The sequence below is a fragment of the Melozone crissalis genome, unplaced genomic scaffold (genome assembly GCF_028551555.1).
Source record: "Melozone crissalis strain CALT ecotype California unplaced genomic scaffold, PUWL_Pcris_2 ptg000006l_1, whole genome shotgun sequence".
Classification (NCBI taxonomy): Eukaryota; Metazoa; Chordata; class Aves; order Passeriformes; family Passerellidae; genus Melozone; species Melozone crissalis.
Genome location: NW_026535784.1, coordinates 26,907,958 through 26,933,804, shown reverse-complemented (window position 1 = coordinate 26,933,804; position 25,847 = coordinate 26,907,958). Strand labels below are relative to the sequence as shown.

The window sequence follows — 25,847 nt, the reverse complement described above, 5'->3', positions numbered from 1 at the left end:
TTCAAAGATACTCCCCTGTCTATCCCCATGGTAATATACCTATGAAGAGGATCTGATCCTTAACCAGCTGATCAATGCAACCATCCTATGTCAATGTTACACCCTGCTCTGTGAGGGTGCCTATAAACACATTCCTCATCACATTTACATCCTGGCAATTTGAAGAATCTACTGAAAAATATCTTGCTCTACTTTCAGGACACTTCCAGTATATAAAATTACACTGACTACTTTGAATGCTTTACTTACTTTAGTTGCACCGCAAGAACACAGTGAAACTCTGCTGGTGGGAAAATAATGCAGAAGCTCTTTGTCCATTGCCTGCTCTTTGCAGGCTAGGAGGTGGTTATCAGTTGCCTTTACAATTAACCATAGCTGAGGGCAGTAGCATTCTTGTAATTGCAGCTAGAAAATACTTCCTGGTGATTTTCAGGGGGGTTAAATGGTCACACACTGATCTTTCCTGATTTTCAGCAATTTGTTAGCTAAAATATTTTAACTCTTTTTCCCAATACTGTGTTTTTACATAATTGGATTTAATGTCCTTAGAAAGGCTGCATTATTTTTCTATGCCCAGAAGATAATGAGAACAATTAAAGTGAAGATAATGAGATCAGTCCTAAAGAGGGGGTGAGATGATCTAAGAAGAATCTGTATTTTTGAGGCTGGTTCATTTGACAGGATCAATGACAAACAAATGGTGCCTGTTGCTTCAGGACCATATGACAGTATTTTTGTCATGCATCATGCAAGGTTAGCATGGGGGTTGCATCAACAGGGAGTACTGAACAGAGAGAAGTAGCAGTTCCTGAGGAGTGTAAAGGATATAGCCAGTAATTACAGACTGGATGGTGTAAAGGGTACAGCCAGTAATTACAGACTCACTTCCCTGCCCCCGAGGGCCTGAGCACTTCTGTCCTGTCTCCAAGCCAGTGAGCAGGGCAGCTGTAACACTGATCCTCTTTTAACCCTTTCTTGAGCTGTGCTGTTAGACGCCAGTCATTTAACTCCCTGGCCCTGGGAAGGGTCAGGTGTGACTTCATGGCTGTGGGAGAGCCCATAATGGGAGGGTAAATACCTGATGCCCTTGTGTTGTGTGTAGGTAGAAGTATGTACTCTGTCTATAATATACATAATATACAATATTGCTGCTGCTAACATAAGGAAAGTTACTTTTTTGCAAATATGTGAGTAAATAAACAAGTTGAGCCCACATAAGTCATCAGATCAGGAGTGATAACTCACTGGCCATCTGTTTCTCTCTGTGACTCTGTTTTTGTTGCTTGCTCTTTGGATACAAAAATGTATCCAAATGAAGGCACTTCAGCTTGCCATCTTCACATAATTCTTTGGTTGCAGGCATCCTTGGGAATGTTGAGTGTCTATGTTTTATTTCTGACTCTGAAAATCATGATATCCAGAAAAAAATTGACTTAAAAAATGCCAAGCAAAACATGAACTTATATATTAATTATAAACATGATTTATCCAGTTTATCTGAATAACTATTTTGTTGCTGGAGTTATTTAATTTTCATCCAGAATGAGTAACCCCCTGTTCAGTAAATGTGAAACCCTACCTTGTGCAGGAATATCTTGAAACTTGTGTGAACATAATTAATAGGAGCATTAAGTATCTGATAACTTGCCTCTACTATTTGGGAGGTGTTGCTGCTTGTATCTCTTGTTGGAACTTAGGTTCACGTTGCATTGTAATTCACATTCACGTTGCTATATATATCTCTATAACTGACTCCATGCCTCTGCTTTGAAAAGGGATTGGACACTTCTGCCATCAAAGATGCATAGTATCATATTTTTTCTTCAAGAAGGCAGAGATAGAATGTTTTCTGAATATGTTTTTTGTTTTGTCCACTGAATTTACTCACAGCTGGTATGCCTAAGTCTCTTGTACATTATTATATGAGTTGTAAGGTTTCAGTTTCTTACCCGATTGTTCTGGGGTGGTGGAATGCTGTTATCAGAAGTTGGATATGGTGAAATTTGTGTTTCTAATTGTCTTCTCTTGGACTAAAATCTATTGGTTCTGAAATCACCAAGCTTTGCACTGATTTTCAAAGTTGTAGCAGTCAGAGAGAACACAGTTTTCTGAAGTGGTAAAGATAAACAGGAATATGTTCAGACATCCTCTGAACCAGGATCTTGCCGTTTTGAAATGGCCTGCTCGACACCACAGCTCACTAAAAGAGAAATGTGTTATTGTAGTCACATGCTCAGAGATCAGTGTTCTTGTTTTTGTCTTTGTGTTGGAAATGACTGGTAACACAGAAACAAGAATACAATTTCATACAATTATGAAAAAAATCTTACTTTTATAATGTTTCTGGTATAGATCTCATTAAAATGGACAAGTCTTATCAGAAAGATGTGATTTTTAAAAACTCCTAATACTGTTGAGTCATCAACATTCTTTTGCAAATAATGCATGGTTGGTTGCTTTACTTGAGCACATAGAGAACCAGGAGTTTAATTTCATACTGAAATATTATCTTTTCCTCTTGGGTAAACCAGGCAGACTGATGGTGGTTGATATTACGTGCAATGTGAGGCAAGGCAAGACTGAACTGTGTCAGTTGAATCATTGCTTCTCATTCCTCGGAAGTTCTATGGACCTGATCCCCTTCAACAATAAATTGCCTTCCTGCTAGGGTTTCTTTAGGGATGCTTTTGTAGCTGTATGCTTTGCCGAAGCCTAGGTTCGGGTTACAACTGCCTGGAGTTTGTTCTTACTTGTTTTATAGAGGTAAGGAGTCCAACAGACAGGCAGAGATCACTGTGTATCTTGAGTTGATTCCTGCCATGAAGAATGAGGATTGAATGCAAGGAGCATTTTTGGCTGCCAGGGCTATATCTAGCAGTGCCTGCTCTCCAGATGCTTCAAAGGCTTTGTGCCACTTCCCTGGCCTAAAGCAGGGAGTCAGGGCAGAGCCTCTGTTTCAGAAGACCCTCATCTTCTTTCAAACTGTGGAGAGCCAATACTGCCTGTATGACTGAGTTACTGAGGCATGTTTCTCTGTGTGCTAGTTTGGCATGTTATAAAAGATGTCAGTGATCTGTAATCATAGTTTCTGTGCTTGTTTAATCATTGAGGAACAATAATTCTGCTCACCCTCCTTTGCCTTTCATCCTCCTGTGTCTCACCTTGCCAAAAGCATGCGATGTTCCTGAGCTTGCTGTAACCTTTCAGTCTTTTTTTTGTAGCTGGAACATTTGTGTCAGCAGGCTTTCCCTCCTGTGAAGGTACCCCAATATTACAAAAGGAGAGGACAGCAGCCTGTCAGACATGCATGTGAGTCACAGCAGTGGCAGTTTCTGTGAGCTGGGCTGTACTAATTTGCAGATAACCCAAAATTAAACATCTTAAATGATTTCAAAGTGCAGCAGCCTGATTCTACAGGATCACCAGTGATTTAAGCATGCATTTGCTGCTGGCTGGAGTACTTGCTTCCATTAACCACTTCATCTAGTTGGAGCTTTTAAACTCCTGGTGCCTTTCATGACACTGAAGTCCAAAGGCTCCTCAGACTGTGAGCGTCACTATGACAACCAGTTACTTTTCTCCTCAAGTACACAATTTGTAAATTTGGGCAGGGATGTTTTTATGGATGTTTGGTGGAACATCTTGTCAGAACCTAGTACTGATAAGGCTCACAAGACCTTATGAGACAAGTAAGCCAAACACAAGTTCTTCAAAATGAATGCAAAACTCATTTTATCATTGAGTTTATGATACCCAAATGAGAAAGAAGAGACACTGAGTGTTCAGGGTGAGACAGGGCACAGAAATAAGGCTTGTATCATCCTGTTTGCCTCCAGAAGAATGGAAGTGGACAGGAAAATGTAACCACCTCCCAACAGTTTGGAACCACAAAGCTCATTGCTTACAGCTGGCCCCTATGTCAGTGGCAGAGCATCACTGTGTTTGCCTGCTCCCCCACACTGCAAGCAAGTCCCTCAGAGTTTGAGGTGACAGTACTTGGCAAAGCTGGTATGCTGAACTGACTGCTTTTTTTTTTCCTTTTACCTACCTTGAAAATCCCATCCTGCATAATCACCTGGTTTTGTTGAGAAAAGCTGCAGTGGAAAAAGGCTTGTTAGTTTATGGGATAAGAGGGGATAAAACACGTTTCTCAGTCCCTGTTCCTTTTGTGTATGCTAGAAGGCTCTTGGCAGAAAGATAGCTGGATTTCCAGGGCAGCAGGGAACCACACTGGCTTCTATTGCAGTAATTGGGCAGATGCTACAGAAGATGATGCAATAAAACCTATATGTTACTTCTACATAGCTGGGCTTTTAGTAATTGCAGTAGGACCATTTACTAGGTAAATAATTCATTTTTCCAGAGAAGAATTAGGATACAGTATATACATTGGAGAGATTTATGAGAGCTAAAAGGTAACAAATTCATATACTGGTAGCTGTTTATAACATTAATTTGTGTGCTTTATTTAATTCCTGAATTTTATTTAAAAAGCTTCAGACAATGCAGGATTGAGAAAATGGTGGCTGGAAGCAAAGCAACTGAGAAATGTATTTGAAAAGCCTGCATATGATATCCATTCCTTTTGTAAAGAATATTTCCTTTATGACCTCCTCCTGCTTTGTATTTAACATTTCAAAGAACTTTGGGGACTCTCTGTAGGCTGTGTCTTCACGAAGCCAGTAGCCAAGGATTTAGAGTATTGTCAGTGCTGGCCCAAAGCTGAAAACTGCAGGCGGTTTTAATCTCAGGGTGGGGGGTGGGTGTTTAAACCCAACCTTTTGTGTTCAGATTAGGGAGTGCAGGAGGATAGACTTAAGGGGTGTTAGTGAGAATTTTTTCACTGGCAGTTCAGTAATAGCATCAGGCTTTGGAAATACTTTTTTCCAATTCTTTGTTATTTCAGTAATTACTATGCGGTGGGTAGAAATCCATAGGGTTTGTGGTTTTTTTAAGTACCTCAGCAATGACATGGGGATATGGGCAATTAAAAAAAAGTACTTGTTTTTATAACGTTTTACTCTTTGGATGACTGTGGGCACTTAAATGCCTTTTCAGATAGTCTATCATTGTTTCAGTCCCGATGTCTGTGTTTATTTTGTCTTGGTTCCATCAGCTGGGATAATAGTTAAGATCCATCTTTAGAGAGGAAGGAAGACAAAAACAATTTGACACTAGCATCATGCTCTGACAAATCTGAACCCTGCCAGTTGTGAAGGCAGATTGTCTGATCTACTTTACACTGTCTGAGAGATGGAAAGGTTACTAAACATCTCTCCCATCAGGAAAAAGATCAAAGGCAAGTCGCTGAGCACCTTGCATTTGGAGTTTCTTTTACTTCATACAACAGTCTGTGAAACCTTTGCCCTGAGTATTTGCTGATTCCTGGAATGTCTGGGGGTACAAAGCACTTGAAATTTTTATGTATGGGAACATGGTGACTCCTTGCTAAAGTTTCTGAGATGATCACCATAACTAATAAGATTTACCACAGTTGGGATGTGTAGGCATTGAGTTCAGCTCAATAGTGATCAGTTTTAATGAAGGCTAAAGAGTTTCTAGCTCTTAATTTTGTACATGATTCTTTCAAATAGAATTCTAATGCTAGGAAATTTTACTTTCGTGTATATGGTCTCACTTAAGATGTTTGTTTCTTTTGAGAAAGATATTTTTGGGTTTCTGGAAATTTTAAATGTCAATGGTTCTCTGTGCCTTACAAAAGTTCATTGTAATACATAAAGCATTTTGAAAGAAATTTTATCCTATGCTACTGCCATTCATGTGCTTTAAAGGATGGAAGTATGGTTTTGTGGTAGATTGTGGTAGAAGTGAGGAGTCTGCTTTTCAGAATTACAAAGAAATTTTCTTATTAAATTTTCTGATTTGATATTCATTTACTTCTCCTAATTTCACAATTTTATTTTTATTTTCACATTGATATTCCTTTGTCATAAGAGAATTTTTTTTTCTCCATAACATCTATATTTTTCACTTGTTATTATCCTTGATCTGGCCAGAAAGTTATAGGTTGCAAAATTCACGCCAGAGATTGTTCTCGTGTCTGGTGTGACACTGCAGTGTTGTGCCAGAAACATTTTGCCAAGGTGAGGCTTTGGATGCCGCTCCCTTCCACTTAGCTCCACAGAGGAGCCAAAGATCTTGCACTGACCTGCAGAAATCTGGGAAGTAACTGTGCTCTCCTAGATTTAAGCCTCTCTTTCTGTTTAAAACAACATTAATTAACAACAAACCAACTGACAGCCCCACAGTAATATAAAAGGATTTATAGAAAAAGAAAGTAGCAGAGCTCCCTGGAGATGATACTTTTGCTTTAGCAGATTGCTACTGTTGTATAGGGTGTCACTTAGTAAGACAAAAATTATTTTGTTGCACTAGACCCCTGAGGAAGAATTTAACTTTCTTACAAGGTGGTGGGAGAAGTTTGAGACCCAGTGCTATAAAATGTCTTTTTCTTGTTCCTCTACTAGAATACAAAAATCTCTGCATTCAGGAGAAGTGCTAAGAACAGCTTCTACAGAGGCAAGTGCAAGTAGTGCCTGCATAAACCTTCATCTGCACAGGGCAATAGGAAATTGTCTCTGGTTGCACACAGGTGGGAAATATCAGAGCTTCAAAAGCCAAGTGGAGGATGGCAACAAGCTGTGGTAACCAGGACTAGTCAGGGTAGGTGTCCCAGGAGTGGAATTATCCTTCTGATGGGTGCTACTGCAGAATCAGAAGAGAAGGGACAAACTCCGGGGTCCCACTGAAAACCAGTGACTAAAGAGTACCACCTTCACAGGAACAAACTGACTCTGCAGTGCTGCAGTCTGGTCCAGAGGACAAACAGACTGATGATTTTGCCTTGATTTTCCAGAAGCCTTTGAGTCAGGCATGTGTAGAGTTGTGTAATTTTTGTCTGTTCTTCTGATTCCTCTCTAGAGTTTTTTCCTGCCCAAATGTATGTGCCAATGAGACAGCCTCTGAATCTGAGACTATAATAAATATCTAAGAAGTGATTGAACTACTTTTCTGTGAGGTGAGAAATTGGTACTTTTTTATTTGTAAGTTTATCTCTTGCTTACATTTTTTCAAACTTATTGGTAGAAACCATACATTTTCAGTACTAAACTGCTATTTTGAAAGTCTGTTTAATTTAGGCAGAGCTTTGTGCACATATGGAAGTAACTGAATGACAAGAGGTTGTTTACAAAGGGTGGAGTAGCCTCTTTAAAATTTTTCTAAGGTTTTAAAGATCTCTGCCTCTTGTACATGCTATATATATACTGTATTTTATAGTCACTATATTGCACAGCTGTATAAGCAAGAATTTTGAGAGGGCCCTTAGTACTGGGTTATTCAGCAAATGTTCTGCAGTGTTATAGCAGCTGCTGGGATTTAGTTTCCTTGGTATGCTGCTTTTAGGACTGCCCATTAAATATGTTCATTGTCCTCTTTGCAAGACAATGCAAGCCATGCAAGATGCAAAACACTGCCCACTTCTTACTGCCAAAGGCCTTTTATTCTTAGTGCATTTTTTCTTTAAAAAATACCTGCCTGACACACAGAATCTTCTTGTTTGTGTTGATGTAACACCCAGAAGTTTCACAAGAGCCCAAGGCCTGCACATGCATGGTGCCATCTTTGCAACATAGACTCTGCGGAGGAATGGGAATAGATAGACACAGAGATGTGGGAATTCATCTCTAGGAAGATAATTTGTGATGGCTTTTACTGCTGGTGGGACCTACACTGGCTGTTGACTTCTTGCTCTCCATTGTTTCAACTCCCAAAGCAGAAGGTTAGGCTGTTATTCTAACTTGCAGTACAGCTGGTCCCCATATATCAGTGTGTTACTTAAATACCAGGGTACTAATGATATGTGACACCAGTGGAAAACAAGAAAGCTGAGGCCAACATTTTTGGCATATCTTTTGCTACTATATCCTTTGGAAGAACAGCCGGTGAGTGAATTGACTTGTGATTGGAATTGCTGTAAGTCCACATCTCCAAGTTTTAGAATTCTGTTATGTGTGAGAGGAAATTTGTGCAGGATTCATGGCTTGTCTCCCTCTCTTGTTAGTTTTGTACACTGAGGAGTTACAAGCCCAGCTTCCACTCATTTTATCTAACTTGCGTTGAGTCAGTGATAATAGGAGAAGAAAAGCATGCATCAAAACAAAAGCTGTATCCTACAAGTGTTCCTGTTTGTACACTGGCTTTTAGGTAGATTTGGGCATCCAGATTGAGAAACCTTCTGCATCAATTGTCTTCTGTGCAGAGGAAGCACAAATGCAATCAGAAGGTCTGGCATGAAAAAAAAAAGAACTAAAACAGGGGAGCCTTTCTTCTCATTACACAGACAGGTTTTTCTTAAAAGTCATGCAAGTTAAAATAAATACCACAGCACATAAGGCAGCACACAGAAAAATGAATCGGTGAACTACAGCACGTGTGCAGCAGCAGCGCTGCATTCCTGTCATCACACATTCCCAAAGCATAACACTGAGAGAAATATGATCTGAAACTAGTTTAAGAGGTGCTGTGAGTAAGCCAGGATTACTACCATGGTATAACACAACCTGATAGCAAGACTGAAGACTTGCTTGTGATAGGCTTTGAAACATTTTTCTTTTTTTTCTATTTGGAAATTTTTTCACTTACACCTTTGCCCTTGGGATTTTTTTCTTTCCCTTTTTGGTGGAGTTTCTCAAATGCTCTCTTCAAGAAGAGAGTTGTCTAGGCAAGCCCAACTTTTCCCTTGCCAATAAATCCATCAAGAAAAGCTGCCTCTTTTTGTGACCTGGACCACAAGCATGGATTACAATTATTTGGCTTCTCTTGCATATTTGAGTAACAACAAGTACTCTAGTGAGAGGTTACAAATTAATAGTGTTAGTGTCAGAAGTCTAAGGACTGATGTGAAAGGGTGTGAGTGAGGTTTCTGGTTTGTTCTTGCTAGTATATCTGATTGCAAATATCTGGAAGAGAAAAGTAGTGCTTCCTACAGACAAAGACAATTATGGTGTATTTCCAGACTGCCTTAACCCATAAAGGATTGCTTAAAAATATGTCTTTCAGAGTCTGAGCTCTTAACCTTTGTTAACAGAGAGATAAAATAATCCACGCATGAAAATGGTGAGTTTACGACATGGAAAACTTTCTTCTTCATGGATTTATAATGTTAGAGATGCTGGCAATGTATTTTCTCAGGAACTCTATTATGCAGAGCTATAAATCTAATAAACCTATAGATTACCAAGGCCTGTAATGTTATACATGAGCTTGGGGTTTTTCACAAGTTCATAATTACATTTTTCCCACCTCTTCTCACACTCCATTTTTCCTCCTCCTCCTCTGCTTTCCAACTGTTTGTACTCTAGGCTTTTTCCCCCACTTTATTTTTTGTTTAGTCCTTTCCGCTCTCCCTCTCCTACTTTCAAAAACCCTGCAATTCCTTCCCAGAATCTCACAGCATCCTATCTCCCCCTTTTAAAATGTTACAGGTTGTGATGGTTTTGTTTTCATAGGCCACAGAAGGACCCTCTGCTCCCTGTTTGTGACTATGGCCTTCCTTAGTGCAAAGTCTCCCATGTGTCCCAGTATTACCAATGTTATTTGTAGTGTTTGTTTCTGAAGCTGGGCAGGGGGAAAGGACCCCTATCTTAGACCTGCAGTGGGATGCCACAAAACTCTGTGTGGCACTTGGCATCTTGGGAGCGTTAGCTCCTCCAGAGGTGCTGGGTGCTTGTCAGGCACCAGCCCAGCTGACAGTAATGAAGTGAAGCCCTCCTAATTTCCTCCGTGAGGCAGCCAGATCAGGCTGTGTGCCACAGGCAAGGTAGTGACAGGGTAAGGGAGAACCCAGGCTTTTAATGCATATTTGAGAGGAAATTATTTTAGAGGTGTAGCTTGTCTTAGTGAAGAGGGGGATTTCCTCCTTGCATGTCCTATTATTTTGCCTTTTTTATTTTAGTATTTGGCTTGTGTGCTTATCTAATTTGAAAAACCTCATGCAGTCAGTCCCCAAGCCAAGGAAGTAGCTAAGGCAGTAACACCAGCCCACCCTCTTACCAAAGCCTGCTGCTGTCCCTATGGAAACTTGTTTGTCATAGGCAGGAAAAAAAAAGTAGTCCCAGCTGAAACTTGAAATACCGCATTACATGAGAGCAATTGCCTTATACGTACAAGCATGCATACGCATACACATGCAGAGACATATAGATACAGCTCACCATATTGTACTCTGCTACATAATTATTTTTCAGATAAGGAAAAATGAACCTTGAAACAGGAGCTGAGATCCCAAAGTTTTTACACTGCATTTGCCACTGATTTCCTACACTTTTCTGGGCAATTTATGTCCTTTTCTGTTTTCCATCTACAAAATGGAAACAGGCCTGCTCAGCAACTAGTAAGTGTTTATGAAGATCACATGCAATAGATATTCTTAGTAAGATTTGTTTTCTCACTTTTTAAAAGATAAAACATATTTTCAGAAGCAAAAACTTTGAATTGTTTCTCCAAAAGACTTCAGGCTCCTTATGAACTTGGGCTGAAGAAGGGTTGTGATGGAACATATAAGAATCCTTTGTAATGTCTGATATGGAACTAAGCTTATTTTTTTAAATTCATACTGTTAAATCTATACTTTTGAAATGGCTACTATTATATTGCCAATTCCTGATAAGGAATAGTTAGGTTATGAGGCAGGCAGGATGCCTAATTTTTGTTTAGTTCAGACCTTTTCCCCAAGATCTCTGTGGTCTCTTTATCCAAGCATCACCTCTCCCTCTAGTAATGCAAGATAGAGATGGTTCCTGTTGGACTTTAAATACCAAATTATAAAAATGAATGCTTTATCTTATTCTCAATGAAAAGTTTCTGAGTTTAACCTTTCCCTTATTAAACAAAAAATCTCCCCCAAAAAACAAACAAAAAATCAAAACCCAAAACAAAACCCCCTCCAAACAATTATGGACAAATAAAAAAACCCAAAACCACAAGCCTTGCCACCATCTCAATTTTTCTCATCACTACCAAGTGTTCAGATTCCCATTAGTATAATTCATGCCTGGAAGAAGAATTTTTCCTTACTTCTAGCAAGCTCTATTAGACAATTTCCATGGCTGAGAATCTTTTCCTTACTCTGCTCTGACATAGCTATATGAATCCAGATATTTATTTTCTTTCATTAAAAAAAAAAAGTAAACTTAAATGTCTCAGAATAAAATGTTGTGGATTTGTTTGTTCTTTTGTTTTGTTTTTTTAAAGCTCTCAAGTTTTAGCTTTCAGATCATATGAAGAAAATAGTTTTATTTCAGTTTGGCCATTGAAGCAAAAAAATCAATTACACTCACAGTTCTAGCTCTTATTCCAAAGAAAACAGCCAAAACTTAAACTTGGTCTTTAATTATATATTTGATTCATCCCAGTAACAACACTTGACTTCAAACAATTCAAGAGCAGGAGGAAACTTGCTCTGAATTCCTCTCTTCAAAGAGGAGTACTCTTTCAGATACCATGTCAGAAGACTTTAAGCTGAAACCAAACAAGATAACTGTGAGAAGACTTGATAAAAGGAACTTTAGGTGACCACAGGAACAATATCTCAATACTGAGATGTTTTTAAATTGTTTTTAAACAGATCTCCCCACATGTGGGAAGGGAAAATTGATCTTGCCAGATGGTCAAACCACTACAGTTGCTTATTTCTCTCATTCCCTCCTCCTTTCATAGTCGTAGGAGCAAATTATTATTCATTTAAAATTACCACACGTTGAAAATGGGTCATTATCTGTACCCAAAACTGTGAACCAGTCTAATTCCTACAATTCGATAAGCAGATGATACCATGTGTTAATTATATGTACTGTATGACTCTTGTGACAATTCATGGAAGTGTACAAATTAAGTCAATTAAAGCCACTTGAAAGACTTCTGTGCAGTCACCAGTTCATTAGTGCACAGCAAATTGCTTGAAAAGAATTGGGATGTGTGCTTTATCTGACACTTGCAGAGCCATCGCATATTTTTTTTATTTGATACTTGTTAGAATATTTTAGTTAGGAATAATTATACAAAAAGCCAGTGTAAAGGTCACTGTGGCCTTGTTTGTTGTCAAGAGTGTTTGTGTGTGTGTCCTGCTTTGTTCTTTCTTTCTACTTCTTGACCTCATTTTTCCTCCTCATTGCTGATTCCTATTTGTCTCTTGTCTCATGTCATCTTTTAATGGAACAGATTGATATCTAGGGCTGTGTCTAGACTAGGAGAAAAGTTAAGTTTAGTTCAGCAATAAGTTGAAGCTAGCTGGCCAACTATATCCAACCACTTCTTAACTGCTGGAAAGGCAAAGCCATCATTCATTCAGTGTTCAGATAGTGCAATGTGAATTTATGCTTCTAAATAGAATTTAATTAGCTTCTACATTTGGTAAAATAGGTGCATTTTTTAGGTTTGACTTGTCTAGGTAGTGCTAACCAATCTACCCCAACCTCAGCCTTCAAGGAGAAAAATGGAATGATTCTAAAAGTTCTTATGGTTTTTCTGGTCTGAGGGTGAAAACATGCTCTATTATAAGCTTTGCGTAGGTTGATGAGTAAATTGCTGGATGAGTAAGTTTCATGAGGGAAAATCTTATGTTTTTACTAGAGGAGCTCTAGGCCATCTTTTTTCTCATCTTAACTTTTTCCTGTTGCTACCAGTATACAAAGTATCAGTGGAAACACGTCTTTCCTGATAGCTTTTCTCAGCTGGAAAACGATGAGGCTGAATGAGAAAGAACCCCATAGCATTTAGCTTTCAGTTTTCTTGCTGAGTTTCATTAATATATATTCTATTCAAGTGAAAGGGACCGCTGCATCCGAGCCCCTGCATAATTCTTTGGTGTGTGTGCTGCCCCCAGAGCGCAGGCAGATGGGCTGAGGTGGCTGCTGCAGTGACTCACCCACAGCCATGCAGCAAGGCAGCCCAGGGAGAATATCTCATGGTCCACTGCCTTTGGTATGGAGTTCATTCTCTGATGGTCATCCTTCTACTGGTTCACCTCTATTGAAAAGTGCCAGGTACAAAATTACAGTCCTCTGTTTTTCCACACTCTTATAAATGTGACACAAACCACTGTAAGAAGGATTGATTATAAAAATATAAATATATAAGTAATTTAACTAGGCTGCAAAAGCAACATTTTCACATCCCTGCATTGCAGTTGTGCCCATTGATAACGGTGGCAGCACCTGACAACACCGGGCGTGCTCAGAGCTGCCTTGCAGAGGAGGAACCGAGTTCCTTTGCACCGTTCTGGTTAACTGGAGTTCATAAAATGCCCAGGTGGCCAGGCCCCACTCAAAGAGGATGCCCTGGGAGTAGATGTGTGAGCCACAGTGAGAGGGCGGGAACCCCCTTCCCGCCAGTGAGGGGCAGCCCGGGTGTCCTGGACACCTTTGTGGAGTGTACTGGGTTTCAATGTGGCGGTGTGGCTGACTGGGCCCTCCTGGGGAGAGCCGCTTCTTCAGGCGCCCATGGGCAAAGGCGGCGGAGGATGCGAGGGTGAGCCCCGCAGGCTCTGCGCAGGGTGCCCCGGGGATGCACATCTGTCCCGGCGCCCTTCCCTCGCTCCTGTCCGTCCGTTCGCCCCGCGTTGCCCGAAGGGGCCGATGGCCAGGCCCGGCCCGCACGGCCGCCCTGCCCGCCGCTCTCTCTGCCCGCCGCCCGCAGCCCGGCCGTGCGGGGTGCCCAGCGCTGCGCACCCGGCCCGGCGCTCCGCCGTCACTGCCGCCGCCAGGAAGGAAGGAAGGACGGACGGAAAGGAGGCGGGGCGGGAGGGGGCCGGGTCCCTGCCGCGCACGGGTTTCGTACGCGGGCGCCTGCGAGCCGGTGCCGCGCGGGGGAGCGCGGAGCCCGGCGGAACTAGCGCGGCTGCGGCGGGAGTGGCATGAGCCCGGGCGGCGCTCCGGCAGCGGCTGCTCTCGGCGCGGCGAGGCGGAGGGCAGGCGGCGGGCGGGCCGCGCAGGCGGGCGGAGCGGCCGGCGGCCTCCCCCCCCGCCCCGGCCCTCCCTAGCGCGGAGCCGGCGGCGATCCAGCCCCGGGGACGGGCGGGCGGGAGTCGGCGCCGACCATGGCGAGGCGCGGCGCTGCCGGGGACCGCGGGCCGCTGCCGGCCGCCCGGGCGCCGCGGGCCTGAGGAGGAAGGAGGCGGCGGTGGCGGCGGGCGGGGGGGTCGCGGCTGCATCCGCTCGTCCCGCGGCCGAGAGAGGCGTCTGTGGGCCCTCCCTCCTCTCCTCTCCCTCCTCCTTCTCCTCCCGCCGCTCCTCCCGCCGCGCCGGGAGCTGCCGCCTCCTCCCCAGCGCCGGGCGCGCCGCGGTCGGGGTCGCAGCCGGCGGCCGCGGGATTTTCCTCGTTTGTTTGGGCCTTTTGTGTCGGGGCTCACAGTTGGCTAAGCACGGCCGGGCTGAATCGGGCCATTGTTCGGGACCCCCGAGCTCCCACGCTGCACATCTCTCGTCCCCAGCCCCCCTCCGGCTCCCCCTCCCCCCCGTTCCTTTTTTTGCCTGAGAAGCCACATAACGTGCCTTTCCTCCACGCAAATCTGGGAGCTATAAGCCGGACCGATTGCAAATGAAGTGTAATGCATTGTGGGACGTGTGTAAAATTGGATCATTCGAGGGAGAGGAAAAAAAAAAAAGGAAGGGACCTGCGGCTGGCGCCCTAGAAGAGGGAGCGGCGCGATGCGCGCAGGTTGCGGCCCGGCGGTGGCCGCGCTAGGCTGATGGCCGGCAGCGCGCAGCCCTGACCCGTGCTGCGGCGGCAGGAGGAGGCTCGGCCGTCCTCAGCATGAAGAAGACGCGGAGTACGACCTTGCGGCGGGCCTGGCCTAGCTCCGACTTCTCCGACCGGGCCTCAGACCGCATGAGGTCCCGCAGCGAGAAGGACTACCGACTGCACAAGCACTTCCCCCCAGCTTTTATTTCCCAGGCATCACGGGGCTACATGACATCAGGTTTGTAACATAATTTGTGTATGCGAGAGAGCTTTATTGCGAGGCTGCTTCGGCATGTGTGTCTGCCTGGGAAGGATGTGTTGGTGGGTACGGAGGGGAGCCTGCGATCGGGAGGCTTAGTTGTTAGGAATAATGAAAAAAAAAAATAGCATACATCCACCATTTTGTACCTCTGCAAGATTCACAGCGGTGTCCTCGCAATATGGTGTTTAAAATCTGTTAGTCTAGTGAAATAAAATGTATGAGAGATACGGTTGCATCTCTGTTGCGGAAGAGCAGACAAAAATGACTGGATGTGCAGAGCATGGAGCCCTTTGCGCCTTTTGTGCGTAAAAGCATGTGCTGGATATTTACTGCTCTCCCACACATTCCTCTTAAAATGCAGTTAACTCTAGTTAGTTCATCAGGTTTTCGTGTTTTTCCATTTTGGAAAGGAAAAGGGTTACTTGTGGTTGCAAATGCAGCTGTCTTGTTACAGTCTCTTAGGCGTTCAGCTGCATGTTTCTGCAATGGCAAGGCATGTGTTGGTGAAAATGACCGTAAACACATTTGCATTTATTTTTTGAGGTGTAGAAGGAGACCAGACCTCTGTATGTGGTGGAACACACACGTGCATGTATATTCATTTGTCAGTGGCTTTCAAGGAAGGCCGTAGGGAAATAATGGACACTGCACCAACATGTTTGTGCATGGGAAAGAGAAAGCACAAACAAAACAAAAAACAGCGCAGGGAAAGGCAGGCATCAGGGAGAGGCTTGGCCTCCGATGGAGTGCTCGTGAGATTTTGGAAAGCCTCAGTACTATTTGTAGAATCTGCTCCATCCAGAAATGCATCTTAATGGCCTTGGAATTAAGGCATTTCATAAACACCCAAAAGGCGACTTGGGAAAATGCTGATGGGGAGGGGGCCGGGGGCAGAAAATCCTGGAAACCTCCTTTGTTGTTCTGCTGCCTGTTTATTGTGATGATAGGACATAATGTTTCATTATTATGATGGCAAATTCCAATTTATCACAAAGACACGTTTCTCCCTCTGAGGCACAATTTAGGTTGAGTAGGCAGATTCCTTGAAAGGAGAAAACTAAGGTATTTATAATGCATTACTGAAAACGTCTCCAGCCCTGTACTGCTGTCCCCTTCCGCCCCATTTCTGCTGCAAAGGTTGAGCCAAAGATTGTGGTTTTCAGTTTTGTGCTCACTTTCCTGTCTCTGGCCCTAATAAACATATCTCTTTAGTCAGGATTGGTTTTTCATGTTTTAAAAGTGCCTCGTGACTAATTTTTTTCTTTCATGCCCAAGTACGAGAGAAATAATGTGCATTTTATTGAAAAATCTGCCTGTGTAAGAGTATTGTGCCATTTTGGCAATTGGTGCTCTGCTCTGGTTCCTGGGAAGTCACATAGTGAGTGGAAAAAAGAAGGAAAATTTATGCTTGGACAGCTGAAGAGGAGAATGGTTGTGTTGGTGAAGTGGTTGACTGGTTCCATTGGTGCTGCAGGACTTGAAAGTGTCTGGAAAGCTGAATCTGACAATACTGCAAAGATTTTTCTTGTTCTGGTTGAATGTCCTGGTATCCCCGGTGTAAGATACCCTGTGTCAGATCTGTTGAAGTCAGTACTTTTAGGCCCTTCTTTCAGTGTGAAAGGCCATATTTAAAAGAGAAGGAGCTCACGTGAGCATTTTTTGCCAAGTGCTGTGGTTCTTGCTTGTTTTTAATTCTTCAGCAAAGTGCTCTGGCTCTGTGAAAGCTTTATGTTGGCAAGGTTGGTACCAACCAACCAGACAGTCAAACACCAGCAATCTGCAGAATCAGATATGTCACCCTGCATTTGTTGGCAGATACCCATGCCCTTGAGAGGTAGGAGGGGGCACAGAATTTTAATCTGCTATAGATATTTTAAAGTAATCTCCAGACCAAGAATAGTTGTTTATGACTATAGTGGGTAGTCATTTCAATTGCAACAACTGAAGATAAGAACAAATGTCATGTTAAGTTTTACTAATTTGTTAAAGTTTTTGGAGGGAGAACACGTTGAAAATTAAAATCAGCAAATATTTGTTGGTTTTGTTGTTTTGGGTTTTTCTTGTTGTTGTTGGTTTTTTCAACCTTAACAACAGCTTGTTAGGCTTTTATCTGGAAATGTAATTGTTCTCTCGTAGTGGATAGTTGCCACATCCATTTTTTTTTAAAGGATCCTTGTCCACTGCCTTTCCAAATATTAGTTTTGGGAGGAATAGCTACTGTGTACACTTCTCACTATTTGAAGGAAACTCTCTTCCTTGCAGGAAATTTGTAGGAAGTCCACTGGTGTAAAAATTGTGAGGATCAGGAATACAAATACTTTCTTTGTCACCCAGAGTGTTGCGGGGGAGAAAGTGTCCTGAAACACATGGGCTTTTCAGAGGGCTGCATTCTGTTTATCCAACCATTTAACCTCATCACCATTAACATTGTTGTGGTTATCTTTTAATTAAATGCCTCATTGTTTGGAATGGGGGTGGAGGGTGGGAAAGAAACCTTGGGGTTTTGCCTCAATTACTCTGCTTGGGGAAATATGGAAATGCATACAATCAAACAACCTTCAGTAAGATGCTAAAAAGCTTGAAATGTTAATATTCAAGTATGCCTGAATTGAATAGAGAAGCTATATATATTTCTTTCAGCACAGAGAAATACTGAGTAATGGTTCTGCAGTGAGTGCCATGGTGTTTTGTATGAGGAAAATACAGTCCCTAAGCAGAACCATGTTTATAATGGAAGTGCAAACCTCATGCTACAGTGGTGAAGCACATCTGATTTTGAGCGGCCTTTTCAGTAAAACTGAGTAAGGAGCAGTTTGATATTTGCTTGATTTGAAGCAGCATTGGTGGCTGGCCAGTCACATTTTCAATACTCGGGGAACAAACTGCCCATAATTATAGAAAATTGATGCAGATGCAATTCATATGAAATCTAAAGATTGTTTGACAGATGAATGGGGATGGAAGTAAGGAGGGAAAAAAGCAGACAATTTAGAAAATCACACATTTTTGCTTCTGAATAATCTCTTGATACGTGCTATTAAATAGGCTGTACTCCAGGGTTTCTTTAGGCCTCCTAGCAACCACTAGGTTCAAAGGCCATGCAAGGAGTTCATTGTTCATGCAGAATATTAATTTCCCAGTGGAGGACTGTCTTGGAGAAAAAACACTGAAAAAGAAAATTACAACAATGTAGAGCTTTGACCTTGTGTGAGAAGAGAGGGTGAAAGTTTGAATCCAATACAATTCGTATACACGTATACAGTACCTCTTACTGAAAAGGGGGAAATATACTTGAAGTTTGTCATGTATTGCTGCTTAAATCAAGGGAAAATAAAGAAATCATATGCAACTGCCAAGCAGGATAAAATTTAATGCAACTTTGGTGGTCTCCAAACAGTTAAATGAAATTATATATATATATATATAGCTTTTCAAATATTGGAAGCTTCTTGCCTTTTTTTTCTCTCCTTTTTTCCTTCTAAATACAAAAGCAAATCCTGGATTTTGTTTTAGCAGAGAGAGGAGCTGCACCCTGTGATCGACCCAGCCATTAAATATTACTGGAACTGAGTAATGCTCTTGAAAGAAAAAAACTTTTCCTGCAGCCTTCTTCATTTACTTTAATTGACAATTCTGGTGTTGGAGGTAACATGTCAGTTTGAGATGGAGGTGGTCTAGGGTATCAGTCACAGCATGAAGAAATGTCTGAAGAGCTTTCTGCAATGGTAGAAACTAATTCCAGAGCCTGGTTGTTTGGAGGTTACTTTTGAAAAGTGTGCAGTTACTTTACTGCTCTTTGCTTTACATTTTCCTTGCCCTTCAAAGTTGAAGAATAAAATTCAGTCTCGTTATTGTCTGCTGTTACTGGAGTTTGATTACCAAGTTCAAGTAGAAGGGAAAGGAGAGAAGTATGTAACTCTGCTATCCAACTGATGGTATCTGTATGCAAATTAAAATTTGCAGGAGGAAAAGGTAACCTCATTCTCTCTTTCAGGAATGTTTGATGAAAGGTCTAGGATAAACTCTTGAAGCTCCTTGAACAGTAAGAAGGATCTTGGGAGTCATCTAAACAAATTTGAGAGTCCTAAGTTTTTGGTTTTTTTTTTTTAAAGCTTCAATCTGTAAGTCTAAAGATTAATATTTGGAGATAATTACACGTGAGCTGAAGAACTCAGTTTAATGTAATTGAGAAGTGCCAAATACACACAAAGCTCATTCAGTTCTCCTGTCCCTTAATTCAGTTATCTAAAGGAATATGTTGTAGCTTGAAAGCAGCTGTATTGTAATTAATATTTAATGGAATAATCAGTATTGCATCACCTTCTTTTTTTTAAATGCGGTATTAAGAAACAGCTTCCCATATATCTTCTTAACAGTAATGTGATCTCTTTGCTTGCCTGAATTCTGAGTAGTTTTGTGTTGTTTTAGGCCAGGCCCACTGCTGGGACAATAAAACCTGAGAGTGTATGGGTGTCAGTGGCTGGTAGGACCAGCTTTACCTCCTGGATCCTGCTCTGTCTGTGGTGAGCTGGTGAATGCTGAGAGGGTCGCTCTGTTCAGTTAGTTCAGGGGCTGTGCCTGCTTTATTGCTTGGGAGGTTACTGCTGGGCTCACTGTGTCTTTCCAGTCCCTTTTGGTCTCTGTGGCATCCACTTACTGTGACAGGAACTTCCACTGCATCCTGATATGGGGGAAGGATCTAAGTGTGCTGTGTCTTCAGAACCACAAACTTGGTTCAAGTTCACAGACCAGTAATTTTTGCACAGTTTCTACTTCATTTTGTTTTCTCCCCGGTTTCTTGCCTAAAAGAATTCCAAAGACAAGCTCTTCTCTCCTGTAGAGCCCTGGTTTTTGTTCCTGTGGTTATATGTGTGGTATTAACTCACAAACAGTGCTGTGCCCATGCCTGTGTGTTGTGTCACGGGTATGCCTGGTCCTTGCCCACCAGGTGCCAAGACGTTTTCTGCATGCCCATGAGCTCACTTTTAGACCGAGCTGTGGGCAGTGTCCTGAGCACTGCCTGTGTGACCAAACTGCAGCTGAGTACCTGTTGCTCTTCCTGGCTGTTGTGACCTATGAGTGTGGGGATCCAAGTCTCTTTTCTTCATGGCATTAGAAGTAAAATCAAAGAGGAATGAATACAACAAAGAAAGAGAACACTGTGTGCCTATCTTACCTAGACCTGTTCATGTTTCTGTCTCAGTTCAAAGCACTCATCTCTGCAGGGCTAAGTTCCAGGTTATTTTTCCTTCCTAGCCCCTTGCTCTTGCTTGCATTCAAAGTCTCCATGTTCTCTCTGCTGGTTTGCTTGGACCTTTGGCCAGGCTGGGGTGCACAGAGGCACTCCACGATCAAGTCACCAAAGGCTGTCATTGACATTTGTACTGGAATGTCAGTCTGGGTCTGAATACATTTCTAGTTGTGTTTTCTGGTCATCCCGTGACCGAAGTAATTTTTCTATATGCACACTAGGTATCATGATAGACTACTGAAGGTACAGGAAGCTCCTCTTTCGAGAGTAGACAAGGGTTCAGAACAAACACAGTACTGATTCATCATGAATAGCTCCCAGCCTTTCACAGGTGTAGAGGTTATAACCCGCTGGCAACACTTGATGAACCTGAAGGGTGTTGAATATCTTGCCATTTTGGAACTGAATAGCAGCCACATCTTTGCAAAATGCATTATTTGTTGGAGGAGCCTGAAATGTGAGGATTCTGCAGATCACCTTGGGTTAGCTCGATAACCTGCTCAGCTGTGAGCAACAATAGGCCTTCATTTGTATGCTGGAGAGTTCATCCCAGAGTAAACTACTGTCTTTGTAACGTTCTTTGCACGGTTTAAAGATGTATAAGTACTATCAGAAGACCAGAAAGAGTCTATTTTGCTAAGTATGTTGTAGAAATCCTCCAAAAATTGGGGGTTTCCTTTCAGTTTTCTGGAAGGTTCTTTAGCACGACTGTGCTTTATATCCCATAGCAGGTTGTAAAATATCTCTGTGAACAGCATTCAAAAAGAATCAAATCCAAATTCTGGGCCACGACTCAAGTAAAGCAATGCTGAAAAAAATGGCAGGTACAGTTACTCTTGGATCCCCCTAAGCATGCTTTTACATAGTTGGAAGTGGCCAGAGGGTATCAGCCAGGACCAAAAATTGTCAGCTAAGTTAGAGCTTGTGTAAGAATTGCTAAATAACACTATGATATTTGGGTTTTTTCCTTGAAAAACATACTTTCCATTAGTGGAAATGACAAAACTACCATTAAATTACCAAAACTGGATATCTGATGGGTTTGGTGGTGTAGGTGTAAATGTTCACTTGGAAATATAGATTGCCCCTTGTAAGAAGTAACTAATGAATGCTTCATGCAATTCTGTCCAGCCATTGGGTTTCGTTTTTATCAGAAGAGGGAAAATGGATAGAGACCATTGAAACTGAGTCCTGAGTGCCTGAACTTAAACTGAACACTTTCATTTAAAGGTCTTTTTTTCTAGATTAATTGAACAGGACAGGAAGCAGAAACAAGGGTTAAAAGCTTTTCTAAGAGTCTCAGGAATTGTCCTTCTGTACTTGTTCTTGCAGAATTTTTGGTATCAAGGCCAGTAGCAACCAGAGTAGTCCTAGGGAAAATGCTTGAATATTGAAATTGCAAAATTTTCCCAAACCAGAATTTGTTGCTCCCAAGTGATTGCCTGTAACTATGAAAGGGTATGAAAGTTGTTTATAGCTACTGGCTTCCTTTTTTCAGCATATTTTATTGAGTTGGCTGCTCTACTGATGCTGTTTTGTATCTCACTCTTGGATGACATATAGGTGCTGGAATTATCTTGCTCAGATTGCCTGTGGAGGGGGGTGGGGGAAAAGGAAGACCTGGCTTTACTGCAAGTATATTTGGGTGTGCAGCATGATGGAGTGGGTAGAGCAGTCTAGTTTAGACAGAATCCTGATCTGTATTGGCAGCTTTTAAACAGGCTGCAAAAGGTAACCGAAACAAGAAAACTTGATTTTCAACAGGCTTGAATTCATTATAAAGAGGATAGCAACTTCCCCTTTTCCTTCCTAAGAGAGAGATTAAAATCACTGGGTTTGAAAGTTAGTAGGCGAGGGAGGTATTCCCACTTGTATCAGTCGCTGACTTTGTTTTCCTGGGTACTTTTAACTGTTTCTGCAGTTCTCTGTGCTTCTGTTTTAATCAGTTCAGTAGGAGAATCTTTACCTTTGTTTTATACTGTAATATTGCCCATCACAAAAAAAGGATCTTTTCTCAACCCAGGCTTTGATTTGGTAATGGCAGGTAAGAACAGACATCCAGTAATAGGCGTGTTCAGTGTGCACATAGCAATCCTCATTCTGCAAGTGAAATCCCATGTTCAGATCAACAGTGTGTTCTCAGAATTTTCCATCTCACTTCCTGCAAGCCAGAAGAGAGAGCCTGTTTATAATACCAGCAGTAAATGGTGTGGTGTGAGTGTTATTTGGTACTGTTATCACTATTACCTTGTCAACCAGCTCCTCACAACCCAAAATAGTTCTGTTTTTCATCAAATTGTAGATTATGCGATTCCTAAAATTTTTGAAGTGTGAGTGTGTTTTCTTGTTGCTTCAGTGGGAAATACTATCTGCAGAAGATAGCTACAAATGCACAATTTACGAGAAATTTTAAGTTGTGATATTGAAAAAACGCATCTCGGTGTTTTTATTTAATTTCATAAGGTGCAAAAGCACCAGAGTAAGAATGAACTTAAACTGCTTTTATTTTGTGGAGCTTATGTGGATATTTGGGTATTGTGAAAAAGAAGACAGCCGAGGCATCTTTCCAGTCTTTCATTTTGTATCTGTCTTGCAAAGTTACTCCTAACTTTTGTTTCTGTGTGATACATTAAAGGTATGGGCAGTACAGTGCATTCAGCTTTCAGCTCTAAACAATTAAGCAGTAACTGCTTCTGTGTAGCAGTTTTTCTTTTCAAAAGTTGTCCAGATAACCTAGATGAACTGTAGCTCTCTCTATTCCCATGCCTCACTGACCAGGGGTTTTATGTTGAAAAGCATGTCTAACGTGAGAGTAGAACAGGCCCACAGATACTACTTGTCATCTTCTCAAACATGATCAGGAGTGCAGGTCAGTTTGGCTGGGATGCTGGAACTGAAGGAATATGAGAATATCTTCTTGTGTTTCGGTGATATCTGTCCTCACTGTGGTATTTGTGTCAATGAAGGATCTTGTACATCCATTGTTCAGGTGCCAGTAGTGATAAATCTGCATTTAATGATCTCAAAACATCTTTTCTAGTTACCATTTCCTTTCCCAGCTATATTGTTTAAAGAAAAAAAAATGGAATGGCTCTTTTTGGTGAATCTGACCTGCACATTTTGAGGCTTAGAGGGTATAATAGACAGTTCAGAAATACTTAATGTGGCCTGGAAAAGGCAAAGTTCAGTATGAAAGCTGAGTTCATCATAACACAGGAAGCTGTGCTGGGAGAACCTAGATTGTATAAATTAGTTTCTTTGCCCATTTGTGTTCTTTTAATTTCCTCCATAATTTCCTATGAATTTCCTGTTGATGACCTGTGACCTAGTTTGTAGATGAACTTCTGACCATATGTGATAATGTTGTAAATGCTATAAATTGGACTGTTTATCCTGTAGGCCAGTAAAGATGATGTACTAAATTTCATTGTGATACTTGACTTTGCCTCTTAAATTTTCACGACATTTTAGAGTGAAGTACCATTCTTCATTTTCATAGGACATTCTAAATTCTGCTCTTGTGAGACTTTGCATTCTTGGACCATACTGTGGCCTGTTTCACAAAATGTGAGCCTTAAACTAAATATTTTTTTAAACAGAGTGAAGCAGAAATATTTTTTTACAAGGTTTTCTTCAGATTTGTGTGCTTTTAGGTGTAATTACTGCATTGCTGGCTGGGTGAGTAGAGTGGCCAGAAACTTGAGAGAAGTTTATTGCCTGTAACATGAAGTTTGGAACAGCTGCAACCTTCACTTGTAAATTAGGCGTGTCTGCAGTACATCTCCTTTGAGGGATGGAGGACAAATTCCAGTGGCCATGGAAAGTTCACCCAAGGCCCGAGCAATCCCTCAGCCTCTGGTTTCTGGGCAGTTTCATGGATTCATTCAGGAGATGGGATTACAGGTGGGAGCAGATTGGCTGGCTGTTTGTCCGTGCACTGACCTCCTCCCCTTGCACTAATCCAGTCAAAAATTATCAATAAAGGAAGTCCATTTTCAGGGAATATTTAGGGGTTTGTAACATGTTACAAATAGATCCTTAGTCTCTGCTTTCATTATGGATGGATGTAGTTACTTTTCTTTCTCTTTAGATACAAATGTTCCATAAGCAATGAATTTCAAGAGTGAAATCTTAAAATGGTATTTGCATGGGATGTCTGCATAGGAATGGTTTTGACTGAAATGTTTTCATAGAACAGAGAAGCAAGAAATAGTTTTCTGCATTTTTTTCCTTCCAGCTTTAATGAAACCTCAGTTTCTGAACAACTTCTTCCAATTTTGTTGGAAAAATATATAGCCATCCCTAAATGAAATATTTTGCATTTTTTGCTTGTTGCTAAAATCATGAGATGTTTTCCTTTGAATCAATCTTGGGTTCAGTCTGTGTAATTATTTTAATTGCAGAAATATTCTTCAGCAACCATAGGTGTAAAATTCAGGCATGTTTTAGAGACCTGGCTTTAAAAATCACATTCTTAACTACCTCTTTTCACAAGAGGCTGGAGTAGCTATGTGAGACATTGTTTATATTAGAGCCACATACAGTAACTCTTCCCCAGATGTGGTCAGCCCTACTGCCTGTTGTGCAGCACAGTAAAATATGATTTATGTAAGTTTATTTAATTGGATACGTGGCGAGCCTGTGCTCTGTGTGCCTGTGCTGATGGTTCTACATGAGCATGTACCTCAAGGCTCCAAGGGTCTGGCTCTGTCCTTTAGTGGAAAAGTGCACAGAGTTTTGGTTGACTGTTTAGATAGGAAACCTTAACACACAGCAGTGCTCCTTCCACGAGCAGTGCATGTACTCATCTCTCTTGCACGTATTCTTGGCCTCCATAGGAGAATTGGAAAGGCTGACAAGAATGTAGCTGTAACTGCTGAGTAATTCTCCCTTTTAATTGGAGTCTGCCTTTGAATTAGGGCCACAGATTGGACAGCTAGAGAAACTGGGACAGGTTTACCAGAAACAAGGGTGAGTATGATGGCAGAGCACAAAAAGAGGAGTCATGGGCAGAGTTGCTGTTCTGCCAGAGAAGGCTGATGTTGTTGTGTTCTGGTCATGAGAAGTACGCTTCACTTTTACCAGCTCGCCCTTAGATCTCAATTTAAGTCCTTAAACTGGCTGTATTTAAATCAGGACCATTGGTCTTTCATTTACATGTCTCTGAGCTAATTTCAAAATTGATACAATATTTTTTCTGCCTACCAGATGATAATCTTGTCTGATTTTCATTGCAGTGCTGATTGTTCCAAACAGACCAACAGGTTCTACAGTATACAGTACACTTGGCTTTTTATGGTTATTCTTTTTTATTGTAACAGTGATCCCTTTTTCACACCCACAGCAGTGTACTTAAGTACAGTGAAGTGTTTCACTGTAGATTACATTTAGAGTTAAATCATGAAAAGGTAAGTTAAAAGAGTTGAGGTAAAAAGCTCAACATGCCTGTGTCATCATAATTCATTCACTAATTAATGTTGCAGTTGAATAGGATGGTGTGGATCAAGCAGTGAGAAAGCATACAAAAAGGTGTTGATACTGAGTTTTACTAGTGTGTTGGTGTCAGACCAAGCT

The 25,847-nt window shown here is 41.6% G+C and overlaps 1 protein-coding gene across 7 annotated transcripts in view; it reads left to right on the top strand.

Annotated features, from left to right (window-relative positions):
* The window catches only part of STOX2 (storkhead box 2), a 142,674-nt gene that overhangs the window by 57,178 nt on the left and 59,649 nt on the right, over window positions 1-25,847 (top strand). For 2 of the 7 annotated variants that reach the window (XM_054291615.1, XM_054291607.1), the window contains exon 1: window positions 14,356-14,998. The exons of the other annotated variants lie outside the window; for them this stretch is intronic. In XM_054291615.1, the coding sequence (XP_054147590.1) occupies window positions 14,833-14,998 (166 nt within the window). In that variant the 5' untranslated portion in view covers window positions 14,356-14,832. Of the gene's footprint in view, window positions 1-14,355; window positions 14,999-25,847 lie in introns of those variants that run through there. 7 annotated transcript variants of the gene reach the window in all.